Source organism: Argentina silus (assembly GCF_951799395.1).
Source record: "Argentina silus genome assembly, chromosome: 9".
Lineage (NCBI taxonomy): Eukaryota > Metazoa > Chordata > Actinopteri > Argentiniformes > Argentinidae > Argentina > Argentina silus.
Genome location: NC_139663.1, coordinates 6,276,944 through 6,298,815, shown reverse-complemented (window position 1 = coordinate 6,298,815; position 21,872 = coordinate 6,276,944). Strand labels below are relative to the sequence as shown.

General features: G+C 47.7%; 1 protein-coding gene across 1 annotated transcript in view; it reads left to right on the top strand.

Annotated features, from left to right (window-relative positions):
* adgrl1a (adhesion G protein-coupled receptor L1a) overlaps positions 1–21,872 on the top strand; it is a gene marked incomplete at both ends in the record, with an annotated part of 51,471 nt that overhangs the window by 27,507 nt on the left and 2,092 nt on the right. Inside the window, 19 exon segments of the mRNA XM_083676454.1 lie at positions 5,818–6,025; positions 6,273–6,537; positions 6,929–7,256; positions 7,931–8,227; positions 9,746–9,849; positions 10,360–10,545; positions 10,898–10,936; positions 12,020–12,200; positions 12,425–12,547; positions 13,530–13,741; positions 14,916–15,089; positions 16,305–16,514; positions 16,823–17,043; positions 17,528–17,594; positions 17,715–17,806; positions 17,997–18,165; positions 18,448–18,603; positions 19,273–19,369; positions 21,350–21,472. Coding sequence (XP_083532580.1) covers positions 5,818–6,025; positions 6,273–6,537; positions 6,929–7,256; positions 7,931–8,227; positions 9,746–9,849; positions 10,360–10,545; positions 10,898–10,936; positions 12,020–12,200; positions 12,425–12,547; positions 13,530–13,741; positions 14,916–15,089; positions 16,305–16,514; positions 16,823–17,043; positions 17,528–17,594; positions 17,715–17,806; positions 17,997–18,165; positions 18,448–18,603; positions 19,273–19,369; positions 21,350–21,472 — 3,252 coding nt within the window.

Sequence of the window (21,872 nt, the reverse complement as noted above, 5' to 3'; positions counted from 1 at the left end):
TCAAGTCCCTCTCAGTCAGTGATCATGACAGAAAGGAGACGAAGGAGAGGAAGCTAGTTAATACCACCGGCACACATCCAGAGAGTTTCAGTGGGGAATAAGGGTGGATAGAGAGTGGCCCTCACACCTAGAGAGACACAATACTGTACCTCTGATTCAGTGTCTCTGTGGAAGAGAAAGGGAGGGAGAAAGAGAGAGAGAGAGAGAGAGAGCGGGAGAGAGGGAGCAGTCGCTATAGAGACGAGCAGCCAGCAGCACCTCATTAGGAATGAGCCACCACATACACACTCAGTCACATGACCCGTGCAGACATTCTATTGAGCGGGCGAGATAGGGAACCATGGGCCGACTGTACATGGAGAAGTCATGGCATTGTTAAAGCTAAAGGGCTGTGGCACAGGCAGGTGGTCATGAATATAAATCAGCAGGCACAAGGCAGCCTGTGATGGCCCTTAATGGACAGACACCACCACTGGGAGACCATAGACCCACAGGGGAGGGGAGATAGAGAGAGGACTAGCAGGGCGGTGGCTATGCTAGCTCATTGTTACCCACCGCAGCCACCTCAGTCACCGTATAGTTACTGTCATAGTCCCTGTCACTGTTAGCTGTAGCTGCAGGCAGAACCCTCTGATGCTGTGTCAGGACCACCTGCGCTGTCACTCACTGTCACTTCCCCTCTTAGACTGATAAGACGTTTCAATGGCTTCTGCAGTATCTTTACCCATGCCTTTTCTATTGGTCTCAGTGAAGGGTATTGTCTGGGGTTAACATGTGGGTTGATAAAGGTGCCAGCGTGATTCCAGCCCCTTCCTCTGTCTGGACAGTGTGTGTGTGTGTGTGTGTGTGTGTGTGTGTGTGTGTGTGTGTGTGTGTGGGGAAGTATATGTGTGTGTGTGTGTGTGTGTGTGTGTATGTGTGTGTGTGTGTGTGTATGTGTGTATGTGTGTGTGTGTGTGTGTGTGTGTGTGTGTGTGTGTGTGTGTGTGTGTGTGTGTGTGCTTTGTATGTATGTTTGTGTGTATAGGTGTGTGTGTGTGTGTGTGTTTGTGTGTGGAATCGGTATTCTGTTTTTTTTTTTACTGCCATGCCTTGACCCCTTGCTGTCCAAAAGGAACAGGACACACACTGGGAACCCTCTCTCACTCCTTGGCAGATTAACTCACTCCTTATTCTCATTTCACAGGAAGTAACCTATTTATCCTTTCTCTCCGCTTCTCTCTCTCTCTCTCTCTCTCTCTCTCTCTCTCTCTCTCCTTTTTTACACACACAATACACTCTCACTCTCCTTTACTCTTTCTCTTTCTCTCTCGCTTTCTCTCAAACACACACGCAAGCATACACACACCAACATGCAAACGTGCTCACGAATGCAGACACACACACACACACACACACACACACACACACACACACACACACACCTACACACACACACACACACACACCTACTTACCCTTACTTACACACAATTGACTCACCAGCTTGGAGCAGGGGTTGCATGCCACGCCTAATTCTGCCCCCTGCTGGCTGCACGGTGCACCTGCCAGTAACAGGTGTGGGATTCAATTAGAGCAGCATGCTCTCAGCAGTCAGGTCTTGTCTGTGGGCTAGGAGGGACCTGCACAGGCTGTGTCTCACCTCCCCACATAAAACCATGTCCTCACATCTACAGCAAGACAGCCGTGTTAGAAACATGCTCCAACCAGGGGCTTTGAACAGCACTGTCATATCAGGGCATTTTAGATTAATGGAGCCTAATTTCCTCTTGACCTCTCCGGAGCAATGTGATTAATTCATGTAATCATCAATCAGAATGTGATATCAGATATGAAATTAAGATTACATTAGTAACACAAAGTCCAGCAGTCCTTGAATTGAATTCATTTGCGCCACGTGATCTCAGTAAACCGTCTTTGCGCAAATGTAATTGGTTTTTCGAGTCATTCAGGCGTTATTGTGCTAAGCACGTGGAAGAGAGTCGTCATTTCTATGGAAATGCCACGCTTTTCATCATGTCTCCGCTTCATATTGACAAGAACCGTCTGACCTATGGCTGGAAACGGAACAGGAGATACATTTATTTGCGATCATATTGTCCACTGCAGTATTTTGTCTGTCAGCATCGCTGGAGGCCAATTGGTATGCTAGTGTAGGAGGAACATAGGGGATAGAATCCAGAGCTTGGCTTGTAAATCCTTGATAAGGTAAGTTTCATTCCAGAACAGAACAGATGCCTAGTGTGGTTGCTGTTATTGTGGCTCCATTGCTGATCAGTTCAATCCACTGCCCCTAAACATGTACATCATCTCACAATCACAATCTCAGCTAATCCCAGCTCAATTTGACTCAGGCTAACCAGCTCTAGCTGGGCTAGGATAACACCACGGCCTGCACTGTACCTGTAATACCCCGTACCGTAAAACCTAATACCCAACTCTGTACCTACACTATGGTGGTTATAATAGCTTATAGTAGTGTTTGTTGGTTGGAAGTTCAGGCTGCCTGCGGCTGAGATCAGCCTGTCCATGCAGAGAGAGAGAGAGGGGGGGGGCATTGAGTAAACAGGAAGGGGCCGAAATGGCTGAGAGCACAGGTCAGAGTTAATGAAGCCCCCCAGGCTGGCAGGCAGGGTGCGGTACGGAGGGGGGAGCGTAAAGCGATGAGTATCGGCCACTCTCTCTCTCTCTCTCTCTCTCTCTCTCTCTTTCTTTCTCTCTCTCTCTCTCGCCTGTGCATCAGCTGCAGCCCAGTGTGAACGCCTGTGAGGCCACTGATAAGCCCCTCTGACACCAGCCCACCCAATACTCAGATAATTAGAATAAGCGAAGCCAGGGCCCACACTAGAGAAGAGAGGTGAGAATAGCACGTAGGAGGAAGAGATCGCATGAGTAGTCGTAACTGCAGTGAAGTGTTAGAGTACTGTAATGGCCCAGCATGGTACGGAGTGAAGCCAATTTAGGATAGGAGTGCTCTCTGTATCATGGGGATTAGTTAATTGTCATTGATTTACGGAAAAGCCTGTTCTTGTGATAAAGCTTTGAGCATACAGCAATATTTGTCACTGTCATCATGGCGGATAATGCTTGTGTTAGCCATCTATTGTTTGACTGGAAACCATGGTGCTTGTACAAAAGTAGCCATTTCATAGTTTCCCCCCCCTGTCCCTCATCTCTCACACACAGAAACCTCCCTGGAAGCTAATGCACAAGTGCCGGTCTGTAGACACGGGACTCTTTGCCCATAGAGACTCCTAACTCACTAACCACTACCACCATAGCATGTTAGCATTGTGACCATGTCATGTCATGTCCGTATATGATTGAGGGTGTTTTTTTTGTTTTTTTTTGCATGTGAAAATCCTGACACATAGTCCATGTGTGTTGTGTTTCTCTGTGTGTCACTTCAGAATGGACTTGCATGCCCATGCTGATGTGTCCTTTATCCTACCTTGAGGCTGGCCATTTCCTGCTGTTGTTTATGGGTCACCTACATGCAGTGGCTACGCATTGTTGTCGGCATGCTGTTTATTTCTGTGTTTCTTTACCTCTGTATTTTTGTTGCAGTGTCCTAATTTCTCGCCCCCCCCCCCCCCCCACCCCCCCCACCCCGCCCGCCGCCACAGCTTTATCAATACAACAGCTCACTCAACCATCTCCCCCCTGTGCTCATTCTGTGAATGCTTTGTAGGGCAACAGAGAAACAGAATAAAGATGATTTACCTTGGACAGGTCATGTCAAAATTGATAAAGAAGAGTAGAAGGATTGTATAGATCCAGGGCTAACCTAAACTGATTGTTCAGGTGCCCTAAAAAACCGTAAGGGCTTAAACCAACATTGATATAATTATAGTAACATACATGGAGTTGCCCGTGTTGGTGTTTGTAATGCTTTAGAGGGTGACTGACAACCATGTAATTCCATTCAGCCATGTATTGATTAACTAGTGTAGCTTTTCTGCTGCTTGTTCAACGACGGAGCATGAGAGAAATTTCCTTTGAAAAAGCTCTATTCAATGTGTGTTTGTTTTTTTTGCCTGTGCTTGATTTGATTCATGTTTTGATGCAATATATTCATCCCTGCTGAGTCCCCTCAGACAGAACATCCCATAGAGGCACAGCACCATTAGCACAGCACAGATCACTTCCCACAATCAACACCAGTAGAGAAGCACAGAGAGTGAGACACAGAACACATCTCCCAAATCCTCCTTTCACTGAAAGAGCATCTCCCTCCTCCCTGTGCTCTCATTCTCCCTCTTCACTTCCCTGCCTGCAATAGTCTGGCAATAACAGGCAGTATTTCAGTGGTAGTAGTGACTAGGCTGGTTTAATCATTCTAAATCTTACTGTGTGTGTGTGTGTGTGTGTGTGTGTGTGTGTGTGTGTGTGTGTGTGTGTGTGTGTGTGTGTGTGTGTGTGTGTGTGTGTGCGTGTGTGTGCGTGTGTGTGCGCGCGCGCGTGCGTGTGTCATCTGTGTGTGTGTCATCTGTGTCTAAATGCCCCTGCAGTGACCAATTAGTGCAGGGATCCGTTCAATCATAAGATGACCAGCAGGAGTCTGGTCTCCGTTCAACACCGAGTAAGCTGGCTGACCAGGACACATAAATAAGCAAGTAGGGAAGACGGGGGGAGTCCTCTGTTCTTTCATTCTGGAACGTCCCCATCGCTCTCACACGTCCCGGGGTCCCCTGTTATGTCACAGTGGTGATGATGATGCCAGCAGCTCTTTCTATAGATCTCCTCTCCCCGCCCCCCACCTGACAGTGCTCTGGTCCCAGGGCAGACTCTGTCTGGCTAGGAGAAACTGCGTCAGCCAGCCAATTTACACTACTCCCCAGTGGTTGACCTCCAGGAGAGTTGAGGTGTAGGGAGGCTATTTGTGTGTGTATGTGTGTGTGTGTCTGTGTGTGTGTGTGAGTGTGTATGTCTGTGTGTGTGCGTGTTTGCGTGTGCAAGTGCGAGTGTGTGTGTGTCTGTGTGTGTGAATGTGTGTGTGTTTGAGTGTGTGTGTGTGTGTGTGTGTGTGTGTGTGTGTGTGTGTGTGTGTGTGTGTGTGTGTGTGTGTGTGTGTGTGCGCGTGTGTGTGTGTGTGTATTATGGATTGCTACGGCAAAGGAAGGGGATGTCTGGCCAGATTCACATTTTACCCCAGACTGCTTCATGTTTTTGACTGAGATCCAAATATCTGTCCCTATAAAACATTTACAACTCATTCTGTTACTTTTCTACCGCACAGTAGCAGAGTAGGCAAACCGAGCCTTTTAAAAAAGAAATGCACAATGAAATGAAAAATAGGCCATGATAAATTAGATTAGACCACATCTGAGCTGTAGCCAGAAAATCTACCATTTCTCATTACCTACCGCTCTCAGGCCATAATGCTGCTATTTAACAAATGAGCTTTTATATTCCTGCATTTTACATCTGATAATGTATCTCACCTCACTCCCCTCCTTCTCTTTCCCATTCTTCCTTCTTTTTGTCTCCCTTCTCTTGAATCTCTACTTTTTATCTTCCTCATCTCTCTCCCTGTCCCCCGTCATCGTTCTCTTTCCCTTTCACTCCACCATTCTCCCGTCGCGTCCTCTCTCCCTTCCTTTTTCTCCCCTCTCCCCCATCCTCATCCCTTTCTTTCTCTCTCTCTCTCTCTCTCTCTCTCTCTCTCTCTCTCTCTCTCTCTCTCTTTTCCCTCATCGTCATTTGGATACCCCCTTCCTCTTACATTGCTCTCTTTTCACACACCCCTCCCCCTCCCCCTCCCCCTCTCTCCTCCTCCCCCCCCTCTCTCCTCCACTCCTCTCCTCTCTCTCTCCAGTCTTTGTGTGTCCGGGGACACTTCTGCGGGTGCAGGCAGCCAGCTCCCTCCAGGAGGCGGAGCATCAGTCGGGGGCGTGGTGTAAGGACCCCCTGCAGTCAGGTGACCGTCTGTATGTCATGCCCTGGACGCCGTACAGGACAGACATGCTGTATGAGTATGCCTCCTGGGACGATTTCAGACAGAACCGCGCCACCACCACTTACAAGTGAGCGCCCCCGCCACCCACTGTCCAGATCAAATAGTCCCTTGCCTCTGCATTGATTTATGTGAATGCTGGATGTGTGTGGATGGATGTGTGACAGTGTGTAGTCAGTGCGGTCCTGTGGTAGGTTCCATTAGTACCGTATGCGGTCTTACTAAAGGCCTGCGCTCATGGATCTATGATTATAGCTCAAAGCATCACGGGAAACTGGTAGCGTCTTTCTCACATGATTGACGTCCTTCCCTCGCAGGCTGCCAAACCGGGTCGACGGCACGGGGTTCGTGGTGTACGACGGCGCCGTGTTCTACAACAAGGAGCGCACGCGCAACATCGTCAAGTACGACCTGCGCACGCGCATCAAGAGCGGCGAGGCTATCATCGCTAACGCTAACTACCACGACACCTCGCCCTACCGCTGGGGAGGGAAGTCCGACATCGACCTGGCCGTGGACGAGAACGGCTTGTGGGTCATCTACGCCACCGAGGCCAACAACGGACGCCTGGTGGTCAGCCAGGTGGGTTAGGGTTAGGGTTAGGGTTAGGGTTAGGGTTAGGGTTAGGGTTAGGTCACAGCGAGGCGCAGTGCCGCTCTCTAGTGGAGGACAGAGGATGGAGTGAGAGAGGAGAGAAGGGAGTTAGGGAGTGCCAAACTACTCAAGGATGTGTTTGTATATTTGAGGGTGGAAAAATATGTCATATGAATATTTATATCCAAATTGAATATTTATGACACTTTTTAAATTATTCATATGCAATACTTTTTCGACTTCGAATACTTGATCACATTAGCATGCAGGATTGTGGGTGTAAGAATTGTGGAGGTGATGGTTAAGATAAACTCATCTCAATATCTTTCCCTGTCAGTGTGTCTGTGACAAACAGCCTGTGTGTGTTCTCTCTCCCCAGGTGAACCCATACACCCTGCGCTTCGAGGGCACCTGGGAGACCACCTTTGACAAGCGCCTGGCGTCCAACGCCTTCATGGCGTGCGGCGTGCTCTACGCCGTGCGCTCTGTCTACCAGGACGACGACAGCGAGGCCGGAGGAGACCTGATTCTCTACGCCTACAACACCAACCGTGCCCGCGAGGAACCCGTCCACATCCCCTTCCCCAACCCCTACCAGTACGTTTCCTCCGTGGACTACAACCCCCGAGACAACCAGCTCTACGTCTGGAACAACTATAACGTGCTGCGCTACCCGCTGGAGTTCGGACCCCCGGACCCCACCACCGGTAAGTGCGCCCAACCAACCAAGGGGTGGAAGGTACCTTTGAGACTCGAATGTGACTCGTCTATGGAATTAGTATCCAAGCCTATCTGGAGTAGGGAGTCCTGAGAGAGTTGGACAGGCTGAGAGAGAGAGAGAGACCATCTGGTCTTACTTAGAGTAGAGGCAGCCCTTTGATCAGTATGGATTTCGTAGTTGTGGATGTGTAACTTTTATGGGTGCGTTACACTTGGTTGTTAGTGGTTGTGACTCCTGTTATACATTTGATCAATTATTTACGTCCTCCCTTTTTTTTGCCAAGCACTCTCAGTGTCTCTGTGTTCTTCTCCCTCGCTCTCTCTGGAGAGCGTTAGGGAAGGGAAGGAGTGAAGGAGTAATATACAAGATATACAAGATATTAAAGCTTTGAGTCGCTCGAAAGTATTTTGCACCTCAATTATTGTACTTTTGAACTGAACTTCCAAGAGACATCAAACATGAACATGCCTTTCTACGTTCTCTTTCTTGATCTGGTTTTGGCTTTTTCTGTCTCCTCTCCCCTCTCTCAAAATCCCTTCATGCTGCTTCTCTCCCTCTTTTCCTATCCTCTTCAATCCCCCAATCTCTCTCTCTCTCTCTGTCTCTCTCTCTCTCTCTCTCTCTCTCTCTCTCTCTCTCTCTCTCTCTCTCTCCTCCCAGGCCCTCTGACAACCACTCAGGTGACCAGCACGACACCAGCCAGACCTTTCACCTCCAGCTCCAGCCCTGCCACCACCCGCCCACTGGCCCCGACCTCTCGCCCCATTGGCTCCATCAACAAGGGCCCTGACCTGCGGCCTATCACAGCCACTGTGCCTGTCACCCGCCGCCCGCCTCGCCCACCCCAGCAGGGCCTTGAGCCCCACGTGTGTGAGGCCAGGGTGGCCAGAGGGGTGCAGTGGCCCTCCACACAGAGAGGAGAGACTGTGGACCGTCCATGTCCTAAAGGATCACTGGGTAAGCGTTTGTCCGCAGTATGGGACTACTGTGTGTGTGTGTGTGTGTGTGTGTGTGTGTGTGTGTGTGTGTGTGTGTGTGTGTTTGTGTCGTGTGTGTGTGTGTTTGAACAAGTATCCGTGTGTGTGTGTGTGTGTGTGTGTGTTGTGTGTGTGTCGTATGTGTGTGTGTGTGTGTGTGTTTGAACAAGTATCTGTGTGTGTGTGTGTGTGTGTGTGTGTGTGTGTGTGTGTTTCCTTGCACTAGCTCTTGTTTTTTCCACGGCTCTGTTGTCTTCCCCTCTCCCTGTGTCGGTCTCACCAGCAGGCTGTGTCCCAGAGGACTCCCACATGAAAGCGAGTCCTCTGCAAATGAAAGACTAATCTCCCAGAGAAACAGGGATAGCCAAATGAAAGTGGGAAATAATGAAATGAAAGCCTAAACAACACAGGCTATACCTCCCTTCATGCAAGCTTCTATAACTCTTAACATGCCAGCATCAAATACCCCCCCACCCCCCCCCCCCTATCTTTTGCTTTTCTTTTCTTTTTTTCTCTTTTTTTTTCCTTCTCTCGTCTCTGAAAACGACAGTAATGCTAAATTAGCAGCTGGCTTAATTGCCGTGTCTTGGCAGAGCTTTCAAACCCAATCTGCAGTAGATGGAGGAGAGCGGAGAGGAAAGGAGGGCACATGAAATGCAACGCCACGTCTGCTCTGATCTCTCTGCTGCTGTGAAGAGCTGCTGCGTTGTCTCTGTCATCTCTCCTCTACCGCTCTGTCTACTCCCCCCCCCCCCCCCCCCTCTCTCTCTCTCTCTCTCTCTCTCTCTCTCTCTCTATCTCTCTATCTCTTCTCTCCTCTCCTCTCTTGTTCCTGTTTGGAGTTATTTCTGTTATCGGCAGTGAAAGACCCTTCCCCTGGTTTGATCCTAGCGTGTTGTCCTCTCCCTGAACCCTCTTAACTAAACATTGAAACTTAGCGGAAAATGAGGGGCGGTGGAAGGTGCCTCCCTCAACGTGTTATTCTCGTCGATGAGAGGCGATGCCTGATGGTCCTGTCTTTGGTGTGTGTGTGTGCGTGCGCGTGCGTGTGCATGTGTGCGCGCGTGCGCGTGCGCATCTGTGTAGTGTGTGTACATTTCTGTTTATTTCCAACCTTGTTCGGATAGCCAGCTCTCTTGAAAGCCCGCCCCTCCTCCCTGACTCCTGTTTTACACTCTATTATTTAACCTTTTCCACTTCTGGCCCATTTTCTCTCACACACTCTCTTCCACCTCCTCCCTCCCTCCCTCCCTCCCTCCCTCCCTCCATCCCTCCCTCCCCGTTTCTCTCAACCTCAAACACTTGGAGTATTGCATTTTTTAAAAATTCATTTCGTTTTTTCTTTTTTTTATCTTCCGTATAAGTCTTCACGCTCTTTCCTCTCCTCTCTCTCTATACATATCTATTTCTCTGTAATTGCCAACACCAAATGCTTTATTATCTGTTCATTACTTTCTTCCCCCTTCTCTCCCTGCTCTCTCTCTCCCTGCGTCTCCAGGCATCGCCTCATTCCAGTGCTTGCCTGCCCCGGTCGTGTGGAACCCTCGGGGGCCTGACCTCAGTAACTGCACCTCCCCCTGGGTCAACCAGGTGGCCCAGAAGGTGAGACCTCTAACTGTCCCTGTAGCCAGGCTCTCTCACCCTGCCTCTAGTCCCTCTGTCCCTGTGTCCGTCTCCAGACCCATTACCATGTCTCCCAGGCTCCCAGGCTCCCAGGGTCGCCCCATCATTAGGACCCATCACCATATCACTGAGGTGTTCCTCATTAGAATATCCGCCCTTTAAACAGGCCCTGTGTTCAAATGCATCCATTTAAATGCTTCTGGCCTACTAGTCCTCTTGGCTACTCCACATTCAGCTGCAAGCCAGTAAGGTCCAAGATACTGTCAAGTGATGGTGTATATGTAGTTGTTTTACTGTGCAACCTAAACGTACAACTCTACCAGCATGACCACACACACTAGCACACAAACCCCCACAGGATGTGGTAGTATCCAAACATCTGCTAATCTTTTCTGTATCTCTTTTAATGTGCGAATCAACGTCTGTGTGTCTGTGTGTGTGTGTGTGTGTGTGTGTGTGTGTGTGTGTGTGTGTGTGTGTGTGTACTAGATAAAGAGTGGTGAGAATGCCGCTAACATAGCAGGGGAGCTGGTGAACCACACACGGGGCCGGATCCACGCTGGAGATGTCAGCTCCTCCGTCCGTCTGATGGAGCAGCTGCTGGACATACTGGACGCCCAGCTCCAGGCCCTGCGACCAGGCAACAAGGAGTCAGCAGCCCGCAACTACAACAAGGTACTCCACACACACACACACACACACACACACACACACACACACACACACACACAGCGACAAACACACGCACACGCACACGCAGACACACACCAACACACACACGCACGCACGCACGTACACACACACACACACAGCGACACACACACACACACACACACACACACACACCATTGATTTGCACATTAAAAGAGATAGGGAAAAGATCAGCAGATGTTCCTTTTAAAATCCGAACACTAACAACCCCAGTAGTATAAGTCACTTTTTAATTGCAGTTGTTTGGCTCCACTCTCACAAATTACACACACACTGTTGGAATGGTCATTTCTCCTCTCCGGTTTCTCTCCATCAGCTCCAGAAGAGGGAGCGGACTTGTCGGGCTTACATCCAGGTAACTCCAGACTTTATCTCTCTCCTTCATATGTAGAATATCTTCTCCATCCTCTGGAGTGGGAGTGTTTTGTGACTTTGAATAATGTGTGGAAGATAAACCCTTGCTTGTGGTAGACTGTGTGGGAATATCATTCATTTCTTTAGCCTGTGGTAAAATGTTGTGTGTTCAGTACGATATGATTTATGTTGCCTGTGGTATCATGTATTTGGTGTATACTGTAATATTTCTAGTTTCTGGTGGAGTGCGATGTGAACTGTATGTGTAATCACTCCCGGCAGATATGCATTTAAATGTGTGCGTGATATTTCCTGAAGGCTGCTGGTTGCTCATAGTTTTTCTGATGCTCATGGTGTATCTTTGAAATATGGGTCAGAGTAATGGAAATGGAAAAGAATATTTATCTGACATCCAGTATCTTGGCTGTGTTGCAGTGATTATGCTGTTGGTACTGTGTGCCATGGTCGTGTGTTCTTTTCAATAGCGTGCAATATCTCTGGCTAGGGGAGTGTAATTGTATTGTATGAAATGGCACTGTATATAATATTAAACATAGAATTCTAAATTTAGCGGCGTATGTTCTGTTTGACCTATCTGTCATCTGTGGTTATATAATACATGAGACCATCTCATCTCTGGTGCCAAAGTGTCAAGACGGCTATGTAGCGTGGAAGTAGATTTTTTGCATTGGTTATAGTGGTGTAGTTTAATGTAACAACATTCATAGACAGTTAGTAACCACGATGCTGCCTCTTTAGTACGAGGGAAAGTACGTTCTCAGAGTGTGCAGAGCATTAGAAAACTTACAGTGCTCTCTCTTCCACCGAGGAATCAAGAATCAATGCATTAATTTTTTCCTCTACATTTTTGAGAGGCCTGTTCAGGAGAATTACGCAATTAATCATGCATGCCTCTCTAATAAATTGGAGTCGATAAAACTAAAACTGCTGGTAGATAAATTGTAAATCTAATGTAGAGCTGTTGTAAGCGTGATTTAAAGCAGTGGTAAATGGAATGTAAATCTGCGATCTATGAGTGTGATTTGGAGTGGTCGTAACTGCTGCGCCCCCTTGTGTTTGGCAGGCGGTAGTGCAGACGGTGGACAACCTGCTGCGTACCGAGGCTCTGGAGGCATGGCAGGACATGAACAACACAGAGCAGGCCCACACCGCCACCATGTTATTGGACGTCCTGGAGAAAGGAGCCTTCCTATTGGCCAACAACATGTATGGCAACCGTTTCACCGACCGAGCCCCCAACATTGGTAAGAGGATGAAGGATGGATATTTGTTGTTGGGAGGAAGAATAAATATTAGTATTTGTACACCTCTGAAATTGCATATTCATCATCATGTCAACTTAGCAGAAAACACAGCACTAACCGTGATGTATGGTGTGTGGGGTGTGTGTGTGTGTGTGTGTGGGGGGGGGTGTGTGTGTGTGCGTGTGTGTGTGTGTGTGTGTGTGTGTGTGTGTTTCTTCCTCCAGATCTGGAGGTGCATGTGTTGAACACAGAGATGGACCTCCAGGACCTGTCCTTCCCTCAGAACTACGCCAGCGACAGCAGCATCCAGCTCTCCGCCTCCACGGTCAAACAGTACAGCCGCAACGGTCAGTGGCACAATCTCATCACGGTCAACACCCCCCCCCCCCCCACCCCCCTCCACCCTCCACCCTCCACCCTCCACCCCCCTACCCCCCTCCACCCTCCACCCCCCCCCACCCCCCTCCACCCTCCACCCCCCTCCCACCCCCCGAGATGATTGCGGTCCCACAGCCTCTGCCTGCACCCACTCAGTGTTGTCATTTGCATTTCCATTGCGAGCCTTAAAACAATCTGCATGCAGTTGACTAAGTTATTGGTTCATAATAATAGGCTAATCAGATTAACAAAAGCGCTGAGACAATTCCTTTCTTGATGGTGTCTTAACGGCGGTCTTAATAGAATAGCTGGAGAGGCGTGTAGATGACTATCATCCCCAGCCTGACAGAGCAATCTCAGCACTCTCTCTCCCTCCTCCTCCCTATTCCGCTCTCTCGCTCCGTCTCTCCGCCATCTTATCCCCCTCTCTCATCTCTCCCGCTTCAAACCCCTTCCGTCTATCCCTCGCTCCTTTCCTCCTCTCTTTCCTAGACCCCCCCCCCCCCCCCCCCCTTTTTCTGTTTTCTGTCTAGGCTTGGCTCTGCAGTGGGAACGAGATTAGAATGATTGAAGCAAACGCACATGAAATATTCATATGGAATAATAAGAGATCTGTGAATGCTTGAGGGATGAATGTTCCATTGCCCTCCACATTAAATCTAACTCTTTTCCACCAGTCAAAATGAAACGGTCCTTACCATCATTCTAACCTTCACTAACTCTCTCTCTCTGTCTCTCTCTCTCTCTCTCTCTCTGTCACTCTCTCACTCTCCATCTCTGCCTCTCCCCTCACCATTTCCATATTACGGACCCCAATCTCACTATTTCTGTATTTTTTCTCTCTCTCTCCCACTGTCTGTTTGCCTCTCTCCTTCTCTCTCTCTCCTTCTCTCTCTCTCTCTCTCTCTCTCTCTCTCTCTCTCTCTCTCCCCCCTCCCCTTCCCTCCACAGGCCAAGTGAAGGTGGTGTTTGTGTTGTATAAGAACCTGGGCTCCTTTCTCTCCACTGAGAATGCCACAGTGAAGATGGAGCTGGAGCCGGGTCCAGGGTCAGGGGGGAGGGGCCTGGCTGTCAACTCCCATGTCATCGCTGCCTCCATCAATAAAGAGTCCAGCAGAGTGTTCCTCACTGAGCCTGTGGTCTTCACTCTCAAACACCTGCAGGTACCTGGACACTACATACACCTATGGTACACATACTAGTACTGTACACACACACACACACACACACACACACACACACACACACACACACACACACACACACACACACACACACACACACACACACACACACACACACTAGCCTTGATTTCCAGGCTTTCCAGGCAATGTTCTGTTACACATACAGTGCCTTTGGAAAGTATTCAGACCCCTTCATTTTTTCCACATTTTGTTATGTTATAGACTCAATTTAAAATGGATTAAATTAAAACAATTTGCCATCAATCCACACACAATACCCCAGAATGACAAAGTGAAAAACACGTTTTTTTTAAATTTCAGTAAATTTATTAAAATTGAAATACAGAAATACCTCATGTACATGCTATGACATGCTATGACACTCTTAAAATGAGCTAAAATGCAAAAATGTCATCAACAAATCACTCAATAAGTTGATTTGAGTCCATCTTAATGCAAGGATAATAGTTCATGTAATTTTGGAATTAATATCTTTGTTTTTATAGGGTCTCTGATTTGCATAGGAATCAATTACACACTGCGTAGATTAGGACGTCACTACCAACTCAGCAGATTTCATAATTTTCTCTTGATCCCCAGTCCCAGCCGGTGACAAACATACCCACAACTTGATGCAGCTACCACTCTTCTTCACATGAGAGATGGTGTAGAAACTGCATGTGCTGGATTTGCACCAAACTTAATGCTTTGTAGTAAAACCAAATAAACACATTTCCAGCCACTTTCTTTGCTGTATCACTTGGATTCATTGTTGCAAACACAATTATGGATATGAGATAGATTATTTTCCATTACGGATTATTTTTGGTCACTTGGTTATAGACCAATTTTGTAGAGTGACTGAGATGATGTCCTTGACATTCAACTTTTTACATTTACTGAAATTTCTGTGTTAAAAAAGTGTTTTCGCTTTGTCATTCTTGGGTATTGTGTGTGGATTGATGGCAAATTCTTTTAATATAATCAATTTTAAATTGAGTCTATAACACAACAAAATGTGGAAAAAGTGAAGGGGTCTGAATACTTTCCGAAGGCACTGTATATTAACAAGAATTGCCGTATTTTCCAATATTCTATTCCCTTCCTTTTTTTCTCCCTCTCTCCCTCCCTCGCTTCTGCTTTCCCCCCCCAGTTGGAGAACCACTACAGCCCAAACTGTTCTTTCTGGAACTACTCGGAGCGTTCTATGACGGGCCAGTGGTCGTCCCAGGGCTGCAGACTGCTTGACACCAACGGCACACACACCACCTGCTCCTGCAGCCACCTCACCAACTTTGCTGTGCTCATGGCACACCACGAACCTGATGTATGTATTCACTAGAAATACACAGACACATATACATACACACACTAACACACACACAAACACCTGTAATGGCAAAACATATATTTGTACTATTTTGCTTAAGTCATATATGAAATGTATTGGCCTTTCTGTGACCCAATGTACTTAGTTATTTTTAATTATGTGACTGAGGAAGAACCAAAACCGACTGCTCCTTCTCTTGTATCAAAGATGTTATTCTGACCTTGGAACACTCACTGCAGGCTGAGGTTTGAGATAGTAGCTCACAACGCCTACACTTGCGCAAACAGGTGCAAGATATGTTTACCCCTAGACCTATGACCTATGACGTATGAGCATTGGAGTTAAGGACGGTCTTCTCCTCAGCCACAGCATCAGTATCTGAATCCACACTGTTGGTGAAGGAATGCTGATCCAGCTGATCCACGTTGTATAATACTCTCTATATGCATTAAAACTATCAACTGAGACCAAACATCGTTTATTGTTGTTCACTGAAAGATTTCCATCACACATCCTCTCGGTCTGTCTCTCTGTTTTTAATTTCCTTTTCCTTTTTCTATCTCCCTTTCCCTCACTCTCGCACACACAAAGTCACACACAGTCACACAGTGTCACACACACACACACACACACACACACACACACACACACACACACACACACACACACACACACACTCACAGTCACAGTCACACACAGTCACACCCACACACACAGACACACACACACACACACACACACACACACACACACACACACACACAGTCATACCCACACACACAGTCTCTCTCTCTCTCTCTCTCTCTCTCTCACACACACACACACACACACACACACACACACACACATACTTACAAATTCATGTCCTGCAACTCGAGCTGACATTCACTTGAATTTGAATGTCATGTATTTTTTCAGGATGTCTTGTCTCTTGTCTCAACATTTTAGCTTCCTGAATTTATTTACAAATATTAAACAAGGCTATCTCCCTCGTGCTCTCCCTCCCTCTCTCTCCCATATTTTTCTCCCCCGCCCCTCTCCTGCCACCTCTCTTTCCCACATTTCTCTCTCCCATTATCTCCCACCCCCCACACATCTATCTCTCACACCCTATCCCTTACTTCCCCACATTTCTCAACCACACTTCTCCCCCCCCCATCCCTCTTTCTCTCCCTCCATCCCTCCCTCTATCTTTCCCGTTCGGCATCTCAGTACCCGGGACGGATGCACGAGCTCATTCTGTTTGTGATCACCTGGGTGGGCATCGTCATCTCCCTAGTGTGCCTGGCTATCTGCATCTCCACCTTCTGCTTCCTGAGAGGCCTGCAGACGGACCGCAACACCATCCACAAGAACCTCTGCATCAACCTCTTCATCGCCGAGCTCCTCTTCCTCATCGGCATCGACAAGACACAGTACCACGTGAGTACTGACCGAAGTCTAGGCCGGTGACACATGATTTCTTTCACAGACCGAGCTTGGTCAACCTTTTCATCTTCCACAAAATATTTTCAAAAGCCTTGGCTGGAACGACTCTATTCTGCCCTTTCCTGTAGCTCACCCACCTTTTTTCTTTTTTTTTTCTTCCCCTTTTCGTCATTTCCTTTCTCTCCCTCTCTATCCTTTCTCTCTCTCTATCCTCTCCTCTCCTCTATCTATCTATCTATCTATCTATCTATCTATCTATCTATCTATCTATCTATCTCTCTATCTGCCTGTGCTGTCCTCAGATTGCCTGTCCCATCTTTGCTGGTCTTCTGCACTTCTTCTTCCTGGCTGCCTTCTCCTGGATGTGTCTGGAGGGCGTCCAGCTCTATCTGATGCTGGTGGAGGTGTTTGAGAGCGAGTACTCCCGCAAGAAGTACTACTACCTGTGTGGCTACTGTTTCCCCGCGCTGGTGGTGGGAATCTCAGCCGCCATAGACTACAGGAGCTATGGGACCAAGAAAGCGTACGTGTGAAGCCAGTCCTTTTTCGCCTGCAGATTGGAAAGCAGGATTATGTTATTCCCCCTAGCAGTGAATGTAATATAAAGCAACGTGTGAAGTAGCTCACTCACTTCCCCTGTGGAATGGGTTTCTGTACGGTGTTAGCCAAAGCCTGATGATTAGCCTCTATAAAATAATCCTCAGAGGCAGGGGAATTTGCTGTGTGTGTGTGTGTGTGCGTGCAGTATGCATGTGTGTATGTGTGTGTGTGTGTATGCATGTGTGTTTGTGCCTGTGGGTGTATGTTTGAAAGATGTGTGGGCATGCATGTGTGTGTGTGCATGCATGTGTGTGCATGCATGTGTGTGTGCGCCTGTGGGTGTATGTTTGAAAGATGGGTGGGCATGCATGTGTGTGTGTGCATGCATGTGTGTGTGCGCCCGTGGGTTTACAGTATGTTGTACAAATGTCTCATACAGCTCATTCTATTCCTGTGTCCCTCTGTAGATGTTGGCTGCGTGTGGATAATTACTTCATCTGGAGTTTCATTGGACCTGTGTCCTTTGTTATTATGGTAAATCACAAGACAATTTATGTTTATTAGGCAGCTCTTGTCCCAGACCCAGAGAATGCTCCTGGAGTCCACTTTATTGTTTGACAGAGGTGTCTGTAACGTCTCTCCTCTTTTCCCCAGTTGAACCTCGTGTTCCTCATGATCACCCTGCACAAGATGATCCGCAACTCCTCCGCCCTCAAACCTGACTCCAGTCGCCTGGACAACATCAAGTGAGTCCCTCTCTGAGGAGTCCGATTTTAGAGTCAAAGTACTCCGAATTTAGAGTCATTTGGACGCGAGTCAAAGTATAAGTAAGCAAGGGTTTGAGGCTTTATAAGGAGTGAATAGCCGTGGCGGGAGACTCTGTGAGAGGTGTGTGATGCTAAGCTAACGTTAGTGTCTGTCTCTCCCCCTCCTCAGGTCCTGGGCTTTGGGGGCCATCGCCCTGCTCTTTCTCCTGGGTCTGACCTGGGCCTTCGGCCTGCTCTTCATCAACGAGAACACGGTCATCATGGCGTACCTCTTCACCACCTTCAACGCCTTCCAGGGCATGTTCATCTTCATCTTCCACTGTGCCCTGCAGAAAAAGGTAGCTATCTATCGCTCCTGTCTACACCAAACAGTCCTTAAGAGCTGAGATTTCCAGGGAACTGGAAATGGAAGTCCACAGTCCTACTCTGTTGAGAGGTTCCAGAGTGAGTGCAGTAAGTGTATTTGGTTGTGTTAGCGTCAAAGTATTAAAGAGTCTATCGCAGCCTTGCTCTATTGCAGCCCCAGATTGAGTATAGTTAAGTGTGTTGAGTGTGTGTGTGTGTGTGTGTGTTTATGTGGTGAGTATAAAGATTCTCCCGCCCCTGTTCTCATGTTACAGGTCCATAAGGAGTACAGTAAGTGTCTGCGCCACTCCTACTGCTGCAGCCGTACCTCCACCACCAGCTCCCACGGCTCTCTGAAGAACTCGGCGTTGCGTACCAACAACCGCTACTACACCGGCAGTCAGGCACGCCACGCTGCCGCCCACAGACAGGTCAGCTGAGCTCAGACACAGGGCCATGGCTACGCACACACACACGCGCGCACGCGGACACACACACACACACACACACACGCACACGGACACACACACGGACATGGACACACACACACACACACACACACACACAGACATGGACACACACACACGGACAAACACACACACAGACACACAAAATAGCATGAAAAACTGTCATTTGTAGTATTTATCCTTTATTTAACCAGATAAATCACATTGGGATTTTCATCTCTTTTTCAAGTGAGCCCTGGCCAACTCACAAGGGTACACACACTAACAAGTTTTCATACGCATGGTTTTTGTCTAACAACACAGTCTTCACCATCCCCAAACAAGCTATCACTGCACAATGTAATCAGAGGCTTTCATCTGACAATTGGATCAGGCTCCAATTATCGTTTCCCACGTTAGATTTTGTTTACATGAGCGTATTAGCTTGTGGAGCAGTAGCTTGACTGGGCTATACATTGATGCAGTAAGCTTATTTACTTGTTTCTTTGTGAACATGTAGCTTGTGTTTGCTTTTTTTGTTTTAGTTGACTTTTCTTACAGTGTTCAATTCACTGAGCCTTGCACAGTTCTATATTTACCGTGTGTCTGTCTGTCTGTCTCATGTCACTCACTGTGTGCATCTGCGTGTTTCAGAGTCGAATCCGCAGGATGTGGAACGACACGGTTCGGAAGCAGACGGAATCTTCCTTCATGGCGGGAGACATCAACAGCACCCCTTCACTCAACCGTGGTGAGCCCCCTGCCTAACCCTCTCCAATCACACACGCACACACACACACATGCACGCGCACGGGCACGCGCGCCCACACACACACACACACACACACACACACACACATTGATGGCAGGCTCATCAGGACAGGAGGGTGAAGCACCACTGATTCTCTCTAAGAGAGGGCAGGACGTTAGTGTACAGTGACATGAGCAGCAGCCTGGGCAGCCAGTGGCGTCAGCATGGCAACCATCGCCATGGGGAACAAAATGACAAGGGGGAGAGGTGTAGCTTGGGTGGGGGAGGGGGTATCTGATGATATGACAAAGAGGCAGTCGCTAAATCAACCGTCACTCTTTATGGTAATTTCATCCATTTTGTTTTAATGAACTGATTAGCGTGTGAGCGAGCAGTGGGTAATTAGTCTAATTGAGGAGAGTGACAGGCGGCAGGCTGGTGGGGGGGGGGGGGGGGGTGAGGAGAGTGAGGTCGCGTTGCGGGGGTGTGGGCGCTTTTCTGGGACTTTCATCACAGCGAAGCAGCCAGAGGGAGAGAGGAGGAGAGAGGAGGACGATGGATCTGGATCACACAATAGCACACAGCAAAACAAAAGGTGCTGCTATAAGACTTTTATTTTACCTGCGTTTGACAAAAGTTTGTCATCGGCAGAAAAGTTAAAGACGGCATCGCCGTTCCGAGAGAGAGAGAGAGGGGGGGGGAGAGAGAGGGAGGGAGAGAGAGAGAGAGGGGGAGAGAGAGGGAGAGAGAGAGGGAGACTATCATGGATGAATAATAATGGGACGGATGTGTGAGAGACGTGCTGTCATTATCAGTGGCATGGCTTTGATTTCCCCACTTCACTTGGTTATGAACTTCTCTCTCTCCAGACACTAGTGATCTGTCCGGGAGACAAGACGAGTAGCTACTCCGTGCACACCGTCTCTCTCTCTCCCCCCAGCCCTATTTTCTCTCCGTACTTTTTTTGTCGTTGTTTTTTTTCTTTTTCGACAGCATAAGCCCTCTGAGATTATTCCTCGACGGCTAATCCTGAGTAATTTCACATTTGTGTTGGAGAGAGGTGAGAGAAAGAATGAATGAGAGAGCGAGAGAGAGAAAGAGAAAGAGAGAGAGTGTGTGTGTGTGTGACTGCATTTCAGAGAGATAGACAGTGGAAGCAGAAGAATAGGAGAGTAGGTAAATGACTTTCTAGGAGTGAGGGTAGGTTTTGTGTGGATGTGTGCGGGTGTGTTAGTTTGAAATTCTTCTTTGTCAGGATTTTTTTTTCTTTCTCCATCTTTCTCTGATGAATAGTAGGAGTGAGACCTGAAGGTTGCACTTCGCCTTAGACCACTCTCCGTCATGCTGTCCTATTTTTAATTTCATGGCATTTCTATTTGACTGCCTGGGGCTGGAAGCATACATGGGCATTATAGCACATTCTGAATGTTCCATTTCTTTGAATTATATTTGTCTACCGGTGGCATTCGCATTTCCCTGTGAAATTAACTGTGTTTCAATGGCTGCATCCCCAGACTACATAATGGTATGCATTTATATTCCCTCTATGACTACAGTACATTGTAAGATACAAAAAACAGTCCAAATGGCAACGTTCCAAACAGCACCTTTCCACTGCAATTGTACTTTACTCAAAGGTTACAATAGCAAGGCATAAACATTCAGGGGAACACTGTGAAATGCATTGCTCTGTGAACTATTACCATGACAAAAATAACCCAGGCTGTTTTAATAAACTGGAAATGTGTTATGAGAGATGAATTGTTATCATTGACTATGATGCATATTATCACTGACTATGATGCATATTATATATATTGTATGTATTATCATATATATATATATACTGTATGTATATGAAATGTGGTGTTCATTATATGTAGTATTTTTGAAGTAAAATTGTGTTACCATAATGGTCCAAATGACTCATAAAGATATTTGTAGTGGATGTTCACAGTTTGTGATATTGTCTCCTCTTAGCCACCATGGGAAACCACCTTCTGACCAACCCAGTTTTACAGACCCGCACTGGTACCTCTCCTTACAATACCCTACTGGCTGAAAGTTTCACTCCCCCCTCACCTGGGGTCTTCAACTCCACTGGTTAGTCCCCTGTGTGTGTGTGTGTGTGTGTGTGTGTGTGTGTGTGTGTGTGTGTGTGTGTGTGTGTGTGTGTGTGTGTGTGTGTGTGTGTGTGTGTGTGCATGCATGTGCGTGCGTACGTGTGTGTGTGTGTGTTCCACTGGCAGTGCCTGTCAGCCTAATTCAGTAGAGAGTGAAGTCCTAGCCACCTGGCCAGGTCTCTAATCCTGCCTTCTTGATATGAACAACCACAAATTGATTAAAAGTAAAGCCTCGTCTGTGACAGAAGGATATTTTGGGGACGGCTTCCCTTTTGAGATTCTCCCCAGAGTATATTAGTCACTCGCTGTTGTAGTGCTGTAATGCACATTGAGAAGCAGCAGACAGCTCTCAGTGTCCAGGGAGTGCCTGTGGCGGTGGA